Below are 11,714 nucleotides of genomic sequence, written 5' to 3'. Positions count from 1 at the left end.
TCGGGAGCGTTCTAGATAAGGATAATAATAATAATGATAATAATAATAATAATTATTATAATTAAGAGAGGCACAAATAGGAGAGGAAAAGAAAGAGAGGGAGAGAGAGTGAGAGACACAGGGTTTAGCTAACCTGTTTTCTTTCCCTTCCTCTCTCGACCATTTCCCGCTTTCATCATCCCAACAAATCTTTTGTCCTTCCTTTCCATTTCTCTAGGATCAGTATAGCTGTTGGAATTTCCAACATGGAACACCGAAATTAAGCAAGGAAGGAAGATCCCCTGTTGTTGTTTATGCATTTTCGGCAACATGGATGCCCACCGAACTCTTCTGTTCTTCCCTTCAAATTATGAAGGTATGCTACCATGAATTTGCTAAATATATCAAGATATTTGTTTGTTTATACCTTAGAATTATAATTTGGAGCTAATTAAGTTTAGCTAATGATTTTAATTTTGAGCAATCTTAGTCATGTATTTAGGTAATAGTTTTATGAAAGATGTTGGAGGTAGTTGTTTTGTTCTTGGTTTGCTTATCATATGGACTTCCTAACTCTTAGAAATATAGTGGTTATATATGAAAGAATCCTGAAAAGAGATAAATGGTGAATTTATACTTAAAATGGTAGTAAGAGTTGTATACAGTTTGCCTTGTTGGAAAGCAAGATAAAATGCTTATTTTTACTGGATTAAGAAGAGTGCATTGTTAGCTTAAATTTGCTAATTTAATCATATGAAATAATTAAAATAATAAGTTTAGAAGGAAGAGAAAGGTTATAAATAAAAGGAGAAGGAAAGGGAGAAGGATGGTGAATAGGAGCAGAAATAAGGGTTGAGCAAGCATAGCAACTTTGTCTTCCGTCCATGTGAGTTTGGTGCATCCTTCATCGTTGATTTTTTGATATGTTTGAGGTCTATATGTCTAGAAGTTATGGTTAAAATTTGGTAATTTTTCATCGGTTGGATTTGGAGAAATAAATTGTTGAACATAGGCTGTCTGTATTGGGAATTATGAATTTTGGCTACTGAAATTTGATAAAAATAAATAGTTAGAATGTTTAGAAAATTATGAAATTTAGTGGAGATGATTTTTAGGATGTTGGGGCTATTGTGTTAAAATTTGGTGAATTTTGAATTTGTAGTTTATGAGATATAAATTATTTTGAGTGAGTTGTCTAAGTAAGTATTAGTTCTGAAAAATTCAGAATTTGAAGGGGTGGATAAATATGTTGATATCTCATGATGTAGTGATAATTGGATGCTAAAAATGGTATTGATATTGTATATGGATGTCTTGAACATATGGTTAAAATTTTGGATTTATCTGACGGTTGGATCATTATATATTAATTTGAATGTACAAAGTACTAAATTAGGTATTAAGGATTGACTTAAATTGAATAAGTGATTTTGATAGAACTAAAATTATTTTGAGATGGGATATAGTGTTCATTGAATTATTAAGTGATTGTAGAATATTTTTGAGAAATAATTATGTGTGTTTAGTTGGATTTTAGTGATATGAACATATTTTGAATATTTGGGTTGAGATTTGGGTATAAAATGGTGTCATGTATGATTCCTATGGGGCCTTTAAATTTTATATACTTAGTTGAGAGTGGAAAATTCATATTTGTGAATGGTTAAATTTGGGGTGAATGTGAGCATTGATAGTTGGAAAAATGATTTGATGTTTTTGGAACCAATTATAATTGAAGGAAGTAAATAACATTAAAATAGAAATTTGAGTTTATGGAGGAAGTGGTGGTGAAATTGTGACTTTAGTTATGCAAGTTAATCTGTTGATATAATTTTGGAATTGTGAATTTGAGTTTTATGACAGAGAGTTTAGTTAAATTTTAAGAGGGGATACTGTTGAATTTTCATTAGATATTTAATATGGAACGTGAAGTTTATGGTTGATTTTGATCATTAAATTGTTATGATTTAGGGGGAGCTTTTGGATTATGATTCATATGGATGGAAAAGTAGCATATGTAAGTTGATATCTTATGATACAGGCGAGTGGTATTTACAATATATAGTATGAATTTATTTCTCAATTAATTCTTGATCTTTGAATTCTGATATTTTGATTCCTCATTATGAGTCACCCTAGTTTTAAAATATAATTATTCATTTTTTACTCTAATTTATTTTATGCATATCAGCAAGTCTAAAGAGAGAAAGTCAGAGGTTACGAGAAAAGGAGAAAAATAGCAAAAGGCGATGAGATTAGTATCATGTTATGGAGAGATAACATCAAAGTTTAACATATATGGTTTAATATTTTGGAATTCTTTGAAATATTATGAGATTGTGGATTAATTTGATAGTGATATGGAGATTTTAGAATTGCATACATCCATGTTGAAATCAATTATCTATTTTATTCAACTTGTTCTAAAATTTTTATCATTGAATCTATTTCTTTAGCTTTTGTAGTCCTCTCTGCTGCATGATGTGTACTAATAATGCCAACTCACTGAACTTTTCTTTAGAAGCTCACCTCCCCCAACTCACTAGTTTTGTGAGTGATATAGGATGAACAGATGATTATCAGATTGAGGTTTTAGATGCTCCGATTGGCTAGACTTCACAGTCTTAATAAGCCAAAGAAGAATGATTTTCAGTAGAGATAGGGGTATTACACCCTCTCAAGCAAATATTTAACTGTCTCTGATGGAAGAAGTTATCTCTTTTCTTATATGTTTTGTTTTGCATCTCTATCTTCCCCTCTATACCTCCATGAGCAAAATACGATCCACTAAGTTTTCGCATATTTGGGTGAGCTGTAATCAATTTTCTGTGTTCCTCTTCATTTTATGACAATTTAAGCATTTTACTAAAAAAGATATTTCTATTTTTGACCTCCACTGGCTAGCTAAAATCTGTGTGTCCCCTCCTCTGTCAAGCCTAATTCATTGTTTTTATTACAGTAAACTACTTCAGTATGATTTACACTTATAAAATTAATTAATTTTATTAGCAGTATCCTTTGATTTTAATTTATATGGTAAAAAATCATAAATTTTAATTTGGGTATCATTAAAATCCTTAAGCTGCTATAACCGATTTATACTTATGGATAAATTTCACTCACCGTCCTGCACATCAATTTAAGTCGAGTGTCATACACATCAATTTGAGTCGAGTGTCATTCTAACTTTTAAGCAATACCTTCATCCATTTAATATTTTCAAATATTTGATTATTTATATATATAATTAATTTATTTTATTTGCATTTGAGTTTATAATTGTTATATCTAAATAATTAGATTAACCATGACATAATTTTTCATAAAAATATGGCCTAATTAAAGATATAATAATTAATTTTTAAATTTCTTATAATAATAAAATTTTAATTAATAAATATGTTATTTATAAGATTAAATAAATTTAATTTGAATTTAAATAATTAAGTTTAATATTTAATATGCACATATAAATTAGAACTAAAGGTATTTAATACAATTGCAACACATGCTTTAAAAACTAGCATATAATAATTATATAGTGTTATCAATTAATAATTATAATTTAATTAAATTTAAATGATTTAAAAATCGATATATTTTTTCATAATGTCAAATAAATCTTTAGCAAAATATGAATCAAAGTTGAGATAAAAGTAAAAATATTATACTAAATTTGACCAAAACATATTTTTGAATCCAACAAGAGGTTAGCTAGTGCGCACTTAATTTTATAATATTATTAAATATAATAATTATATTTTATTTAAATTTTAATTTTTTATATATAAATATATATCATAAATTTACTATTTTATATTTAATTAATATATTTTAAAAATAATCATTTAATTAATTTAATTAAAATTTCGTTAACTAAATTATTAAATTGATTACTTTATAAATATTAAAAATAAATATAAAAAAATCTAAATTTAACGCCTTTTTATTATAAAAATTAATTATTTAAATTTATGCACTTAACAATGTATAGGCTTTGTCAGAAACGGGCCATGATGATTATGGGCTTGATGTGAAGTATTGCACTATAATGGAAAAATAAAACCTTGGCCGGAGCTAGGAATCCCCAAATATACGGCTAATAAATAGATTCTCCCCTACGCCACGCCAGAGAGCGTGAATTTCATATAATTATAAGAGATGATGTATAATTTTATAATTTCTCCAACGTTATTAGTGAAGTAAACCTATATGATTGTTTGGAATGCAATGTAAATCAATTTATTTTCTCATGTTCTATTAGTATTTGAATTTTTTTTTTTTAAAGCAAAATTTTGAAGCAAGCTGATACTCTCAAATTGCCTTTTTTTTTTTCATTTTTTATATTTTCTTCTGATTCTAATTATTTTAAAAATTTAATAAGAAAACAACTCAAAATTAATATCAAGAGAAACTTAACACTAATAAATTAAGTATTAAAATTGCACATATTTAGAAACAAAGTAATAAACATATATTATTGTAATTCAATTTCCCCAAATCAACTGAGAAATATTGTTTCCGGTGAACTAAGTGCGTAATTACTTCAAGGGCAACCATGAATGAATAGAAAATAAAAACTTGTGTTCAGTACAATCGAGCAAATCTAGTTGCTAGCACCTCTGAGATTTGCTTTTATACAAAGGTTAGGAAGATCATCCTGGTGGCCAATGTAAGTCGAAGAGCTCTGTGGTAACATCCTCACACTGTGGGAGAGTTGGGCTTTGTTTCGTGAAATCTCTGCAGGTTGATGCTAGGTTGTGATGGGCGTTTGGCTCTTTTTGTTTGCTGGCAGTATGACTATCTTCGATCATGGTATAGAATCTCTGGTGTGACAAGCCTTAGGTGGTCGACGTTCTCACAGTTGTTTCTCATCATTGTATCTAGGTCCTCTAAGTCAAGAGTGAATACGAGGGATTGGGTTTGGTTGGTTTTTAGATGGTTTGATTTAACTTATTTGGGCTTTTAGTGTGGATTTCAGTTTTTCCCCTTTGTTTATTAGACCTATTTACTAGATAGATCTAAATTGTAACTCTTGCGTTTTATAGGTTTTTAAATGAAAGACTTGCGCAGGCGCGCACACACACACATATATATAATTATGAGCAGTTATTTATGGTGATTTTTTTTTTCTAATCAGTTGAGTCCTAACTGATTTTTCATGACTTAAAATTAAAATAAACAAAAAAAAATCGATTGGATTATTGTGTGCATGTTTATTAAGAACGTTGTTAGAATTCAAGTAATAAAATAAATAAAATTTTTATTTGGAAATAAATTGTGAATCAACTATAAGAAAAGAAAATTTTATTCGTTATTTAATTTCGTCATCACGTCAAGCTAATACGACTATGAATTCTTTAATAAAAGTGACATTGTTACGTGAGTGTATAGAATAAATTATATGTTTTTAAGTTTTTTTAATAAAATTATTTTTTTTTTTAAAGAAAATTTTAATTTCATTTCATTGCATAGAAGGAAACAAAAATTTGGTGGCATTTTGAAAGGGTTTGAAACGACCAAGTGATGATTGTCCCAACCACTATTATTGTGTGCCATCATCTATCCTGAGTTCTTGCACAATCACACAAATATGTCAAATATTTGATCCTTCCAGTCACGCTCCTCTATCACTATCGATCATAGAAAGTTTAATTAAACGCTGTAAGGTTGGGGCTTCGGCATGTCCTTCACTAAACCACATAGCAAAGCGTTGTCAGGCATGTTGTATTCATCCCTCAGAGAGCGCGCTGGAGAAAGAACACTCATATAAAGCTGTTGTCCCAGGTAGGTCCTCTCCCACAATTCAGACCTTAGGTTCCACATTCCAGCGTTGTCAAATGTCAAGAAGATTGCTGCCCACGATTTAGGAAATACCTGCACTGTGGTCCTGCTAACTGCGTCGAGAAGATTGTAGTGATTCCTCTTCTCAGGAGTCCATGTGCCAGGCTCCACACTGTTGATCCATTTTAATTCATTGTTTAATTTACGAGCTGTCAGTTTAATAAGTCAGGCATTGATGGATTTAAATGTATACTTACGCGACTTTAAAGAAGGAATACCCATCCAAGTGCCATGATTGCATGCTCTTCTCAGGATTCTCAAAGATGATTTCCACAAAGTTTCGGAAAGTCATGTTGAGGACGTTGGGCTGTGTCACAATCTCGCCTGTTTTAGCAGGTGGGTCGTCAGGAATGGTGTCGTACTTAAAAACCTTTTCTGCGATCCCGTAATACTCGGCTAGTTTGAGTGGGGTCTCTGGATTAGTGTGAGAAACACCGTTGATTGCATAACGAAGCTTCCCTCCTGCCCCGCTGGCTGAGTTAACGAGTTTGATAGTACGGGTGATGTTGATGGATCCATAATGGTAGGAGCCCTGAGGATTTGGCCTGGCAGCACTGGCTGTGAGATTCCAGCGGAAGGAACGAAATTGATTGAGAGACCAAGCCCATCCCACAGGTGCCTCTGGGAGCTCAGGTGATGCTGGTCCCTTGCCATTGGTGTATCGAATGATGCCCTTACCAGTGACGACGGTCTTCAAGAATCGGGTTGAAGCCACCATATAGTAGTCCTTAGGAACCTGGTTGGCGGTCACAAGCACACTAAGGCATTGGCCAACATGCACATCAAGGGACTCGTAGACGTTCTGCATCACATGGGAGCCCTCCATCTCAACAAGCTTCATTGGGTGGCCTTGTATCCTGAAGTTGATGGATGTCTTGAGCCCAGCATTGCAAATCCTGTACTTGTAGGTCTTTTCAGGTTTCATGGTGAAGAGGGGCTCGTCCTTGCCATCACCCTTAGCGTTTTTGCCATTAATGAGGACTCCGTCCGGTCGGCCAATGGTGCGTCCACTATCCAACAGATCCCTGAGAGCTTTGTGGCTCTTGGTGTACCAGTCATTAACAATGACAGTGTAGTCATCCTCAGGATCGGGATAAGGGACAGGGATAAGCAAACGGCTGTTGATATGAAGGCCACCAAATGCACCACTTGCCTTGTGCAAGGCTGTGCTTGGGTAGTAAAGGAAGCTCCCAATCTGATCCTTAACTTGGAAATGATAAGTGTGGTTGGCTCCAGGAGGGATGGGGCAGTTGGTTCCAAGCATACCCTCCTGCCAAGAGTTCTTCCTCTGTTGGACGCCGCTCCTGTAGCAAATCCAATCAAGATATAGAGATCCCAATTTCTATATGGTGAAAAAACAGAATAAAGAATAAACTAGTATACCATGTCAAAAGGAAAGGCTCGTCAAGGTTATTGAAGACATTAATCACAAGATTGTTGTTGCTTGTAGAGTTGATTTCGGGTCCTGGAAACTTATCGTTGATGAGAATAACTTGCTGGGGAACTCCCAAAGGAGACAGAGTTCCATATGTGATGTTCCATACGAAAAACAAGTAAGGGTCTTCACCTCTAACCCCCAAGATTGTTATGCATAGTAATATAATTAACATCACCCAACCCATCTTTCTTTTATGATTAATATATAAATATTTATATATAATATATATAATTTTTATACGATTATCTTTCGAGTAAGCTCTTCTTCTAAGGAAGAAGATTCTTTGCCTTCTTCTACATTCCTAGTTATTTATTTGGCCTTTCACTTTTATACCAAGGAATCCTATTCCATGGAGAAATGCTAACCATTCCTTCCATTGCGCTCTTCCTCACGCTTACTGTTTTTATTCCTGGAGAAACGCATGCTATTTTTATTATGTGGTTGACCCCAGCCCTTTTGTCCTTGAAACTCTTATTTAGATTCTGCGTATCTCAATTCTCTTTTGTTTATGCATTACAACAATTAAATTCAAATTTTCAATTCCAATTCATTATTCCCTCAAGTTCTCCTCAACTAAATCATTCAAAAACTTCAGATGTATATATATATTCAAAAACTAATTATACAATTTTGTTTTTGGTATAAAAGGTAACTCCATATCTATTTAAGAGTTCACAAAAGAATAATACCTTCAAGGTTTGGTTGTCCCTTTCAATAATATATTTTTTAATTATTGAACTTGAGTTTTCCTTTTGAGAGTGCAATAGACCTTATCACTGCACCTAATTAATTACATAAATTTTAGTTGTATGGTTTTTTTTTTCTTTATTATTATTTTTTTTTAAAAAAAAAAAAATTTAAGCTAACACATCAATGAATTAAAAAGAATTGCTATCATAAAAATTAATACAATGTACATATCGAAATTTCAAACTTACAAATTTATTATCAATTCGTTAATAGCTTATTCATTAGGGTGCTTGTTATAGTTTCATTACCTTAGGCCATGTTTGAATTTTCTTGGAGAAGGAATAGGAATGGAAATAGATGATATAGAACGAGGGAGGTGATACACGCCAATTCATTCCAACCACTGAAGCAGCCTCCTGACAAGAACACGTAGGGTGAACTTATTTGTTGATTTTAGTTTAATATGTAGAGAGTTTATAAATTAATTTGATCATTTCATAAACTTTAAAAAGTTGACATGTTTATTTATAATAATTTTTAATTTTATAAATTGAGTTTAGAACTAAAAATAAATAAATTTAGAGGGACTCGACTTTTTATTTTGGTATTTATAAACTTTATATTTATAAACTAGTTTAATTAAATATTTTATATTTTTATCATATTATCCTAATTTAATTTTTAAAATTTTATTATCAATCTTATTTAATATATTTTTTTATCATTTTATTAATAATAAATATGTTTATAAGCTATTTTTATTAAACACATTAACTACTTGTTAATCACTTATAAGCATTTTAATTAAATATATAACTGTTAAAAAATTTAAATATTTATAAGTTTCAATTAGCTGCTCATAAGTTAAATCGAACACCCTTTAAATTGAATCACGAGTCTCCTTCGATTTTAATTTTGATTTGATTTGATTTTAATTTTAATTTTGATTAAATTTAAAGATTTAAAATTTTTATTTTTTAAATAAAAAAATAAAATTTTATATAGAATTGCATCAAACCAATTTTAATTTTAATTAAATTGAATTAATCTAATTTCAATTCTAAATCAAATCATGACTGGACCTACTTAAATCCACATATTTATTTAATTTATAATTAGTATATTATTTAAAATTAAGGTGAGTTCTTCTAACAATTATAATAAGTTTTACATAAAATTATAATATATTAATTTCTTATTAAATGATTGTATAAATTAATAAAATTTTAAGAATATATTTTAAATTTATTTTAAAATAATTTAATAAAATTTAATGATAATAAAAAGTGTTAAAATGTGTGTTATTTTAAAAAACACAAGATATTTAAATATAAATATATTTCTAAATAAATAAAATATGGAAAATTAGTTTAAAAATGGCTTTAATTTAATAAAAAATTATGAAAAAGAATCTACTAAAAAAGTAATTTGATCCTTATTGTGTCAAAAATAACATTTTTAATCTATTAAAATTTATTAATAAATCAATACTTTAGCCTTTAAACATGAACTATAATTTTTCATTATTTTTTAGTCCATAATATGATAAATATTTGGTTTTTATTTATTTTATTTATATTTTTATTATTTTCAATATTAAATAAATTATTATTATTAATTATTTTAACAAAAGGGCGGACAGGAATTCTTATTTATTATTTATTTATTTAGGGTTTGGGGTCTGGGAGAGGAGCTAGGGTTTGGACTATTTATAACCACACAGCCGCAGGCTTTGCTGTTTGGATTGAAGAGCAGAGCAACTCAGCGGAAGGGGAGGTAGGAGAAGACTCTTCACAAAATGGTAAGATTTCTGCATCTTTTCTTTTCCTTTCGGCTTGTATTTCAAATTGATTCTCTACTTTACTTGCAACGAGAAACTTCTTCTCGATTGCTGAGAAAATTTAGGGTTACAGCGAGAAGAAGCTTCTTTCTTTAAGTTGATTCTTCTAGTTTGGATTTTGAAGTGGAGGCACATTACCTATTTGTAAATTTATTTGAATTATTAAACTGCTGATTCAGTTACTTGTGTTAGAAGATCAACATTAACAAGTTGCTCGAAATTTCCATTGAATCTTTAATTTTTGGTGCATTTCAGGCAAGAGGGCTGAAGAAACACTTGAAGAGGCTTAATGCCCCAAAGCATTGGATGCTTGACAAGCTTGGAGGTGCATTTGTATGTTAGCTAAACCTTGTGCTTATTTTATGTGATTATTTTCTGATCTTTCTCATTCTTTGAATTTACATTGTTTTATGATTTGTTGTACAGGCCCCAAAACCATCATCTGGGCCTCACAAGTCAAGGGAATGCTTGCCATTGATCCTTATTCTGCGAAACAGGCTGAAATATGCTCTCACATATCGTGAAGTTATTGCTATTTTGATGCAGCGACATGTTCTTGTTGATGGGAAGGTTCGGACGGACAAGACGTATCCTTCGGGTTTCATGGGTTTGTCACTTCACCATCACCATTATGAGCTCTTTTTTTTTATTTGTTTTAAAAAAATTAGATCTCTATATGGGCTAAAATGTCGTTTATTTCTCTTTATGAATTGGGGCTTGGGATATCAGCTGTACAGACTTCTTGATGGGAGGTGGTCATTGCATGTGATTAGCATTGAGGATACCATTTTGTCCATTGAGTTATATTAATGCGATCTCTTCTTTATGCATTTTTGTCCCTTGAATGATGTGATCTTCATTTGTATCACAAGCTGTGTTTTGTTCTCTATTAACAGATGTTGTGTCAATTCCCAAGACAAATGAGAACTTCCGTCTCCTTTATGACACTAAAGGCCGCTTCCGTCTCCACTCCATCAGAGATGATGAGGCTAAGGTCTTTCTGCTTTTGTGCTGTGAAATATTTTATCCTTCCATTACATTTTGCACTTATGTTTTTAATAATGAAAATACTGTGAATTATACTAGTATGTGGTGTTTTCTTGATAGTGCATGGCTTCTTCTTGATGCCATTTATGGGTTAATGCTTTTCAGTTCAAGCTTTGCAAAGTCCGATCAGTTCAATTTGGCCAAAAGGGTATCCCTTACCTAAATACCTATGATGGGCGCACCATCCGCTATCCAGATCCACTCATCAAGGCTAATGACACCATCAAACTAGACCTAGAAAGTAACAAGATTACGGACTTCATCAAGTTTGATGTGGGAAATGTTGTCATGGTCACCGGAGGAAGGAATAGGGGCCGGGTTGGGGTTATAAAGAACAGGGAGAAGCACAAGGGGAGTTTTGAGACAATTCACATTCAAGATGCCACTGGTCATGAGTTTGCCACTCGCTTAGGCAATGTTTTCACTATTGGAAAGGGAAACAAACCGTGGGTGTCTCTCCCCAAGGGCAGGGGTATCAAGCTGTCAATCATTGAGGAGGCTAGGAAGAGGCTTGCAGCAGGCCCAACAGTTGGGTAAAAATTTTCTTGAATTATTTTGTCTTGAAGAATTTTCTCATGATGGGGAAATTTTTAGTTGCTTTCCATTTGGTGCACAAGAATTTAATGTTCTATAGGGACAATTTTGAATTATGTTTGTCTAGATATTTTTTTTTTAACTATATTTATATTTGAATTTTAGTCTATTTATTCTTGTTATTGAGATGAAAACAAGCTTTTGTGTTTGTGAGCATTATGCAAGCGTGCGAGATTTTTCCTTTTTGGTGGGTGTTGTGCAGGCGTTTATGTTGTGCGGGACGATTGTTATTCCTTTTGGCTTAGGCTTTGCAGAATTGATATCAAAATTCTCCTAGGAAGT

At 31.5% G+C, this 11,714-nt stretch overlaps 2 protein-coding genes and 1 long non-coding RNA gene across 3 annotated transcripts; 2 read left to right on the top strand and 1 right to left on the bottom strand.

The window, feature by feature from the left end:
• Positions 1-53: 53 nt before the first annotated feature.
• LOC110632267 (uncharacterized) lies at positions 54-2,396 on the top strand. Its single transcript, XR_002490645.2, has 3 exons — positions 54-355; positions 1,951-1,996; positions 2,171-2,396. It is a non-coding gene; the product is annotated as an uncharacterized LOC110632267 (long non-coding RNA).
• A 3,081-nt stretch (positions 2,397-5,477) lies between these two features.
• Positions 5,478-7,445, bottom strand: LOC110632265 (L-ascorbate oxidase homolog). The gene is made up of 3 exons (XM_021780421.2): positions 7,207-7,445; positions 6,021-7,127; positions 5,478-5,935 (listed from the first exon to the last, which is right to left on the bottom strand). Exons 1-3 carry the CDS (start codon positions 7,443-7,445, stop codon positions 5,635-5,637), a joined length of 1,647 nt encoding a protein of 548 aa, XP_021636113.2. The 3' UTR covers positions 5,478-5,634.
• Positions 7,446-9,605: 2,160 nt separating this feature from the next.
• On the top strand, positions 9,606-11,588 carry LOC110632266 (40S ribosomal protein S4-1). Its single transcript, XM_021780422.2, has 5 exons — positions 9,606-9,752; positions 10,047-10,124; positions 10,218-10,398; positions 10,688-10,785; positions 10,944-11,588. The coding sequence occupies exons 1-5, from the start codon at positions 9,750-9,752 to the stop codon at positions 11,373-11,375; spliced, it is 792 nt and encodes a 263-aa protein (XP_021636114.2). The 5' UTR covers positions 9,606-9,749; the 3' UTR covers positions 11,376-11,588.
• Positions 11,589-11,714: the final 126 nt, after the last annotated feature.

Source organism: Hevea brasiliensis, chromosome 15, assembly GCF_030052815.1.
Source record: "Hevea brasiliensis isolate MT/VB/25A 57/8 chromosome 15, ASM3005281v1, whole genome shotgun sequence".
In the NCBI taxonomy this organism is placed as follows: domain Eukaryota; kingdom Viridiplantae; phylum Streptophyta; class Magnoliopsida; order Malpighiales; family Euphorbiaceae; genus Hevea; species Hevea brasiliensis.
This window is presented reverse-complemented; position numbering and strand designations above follow the sequence as displayed.

Excerpts from the sequence above, each read along its gene's own strand:
- LOC110632265 (XM_021780421.2), bottom strand. The coding sequence starts at position 7,445 with ATGGGTTGGGTGATGTTAATTATATTACTATGCATAACAATCTTGGGG. Across the intron at positions 7,128-7,206 it reads GAGCCTTTCCTTTTGACATG|GAGCGGCGTCCAACAGAGGA; the intron begins GTATACTAGTTT and ends GATTTGCTACAG. Across the intron at positions 5,936-6,020 it reads TATTCCTTCTTTAAAGTCGC|TGTGGAGCCTGGCACATGGA; the intron begins GTAAGTATACAT and ends ATGGATCAACAG.
- LOC110632266 (XM_021780422.2), top strand. Across the intron at positions 10,125-10,217 it reads ACAAGCTTGGAGGTGCATTT|GCCCCAAAACCATCATCTGG; the intron begins GTATGTTAGCTA and ends TTTGTTGTACAG. Across the intron at positions 10,399-10,687 it reads GTATCCTTCGGGTTTCATGG|ATGTTGTGTCAATTCCCAAG; the intron begins GTTTGTCACTTC and ends CTCTATTAACAG.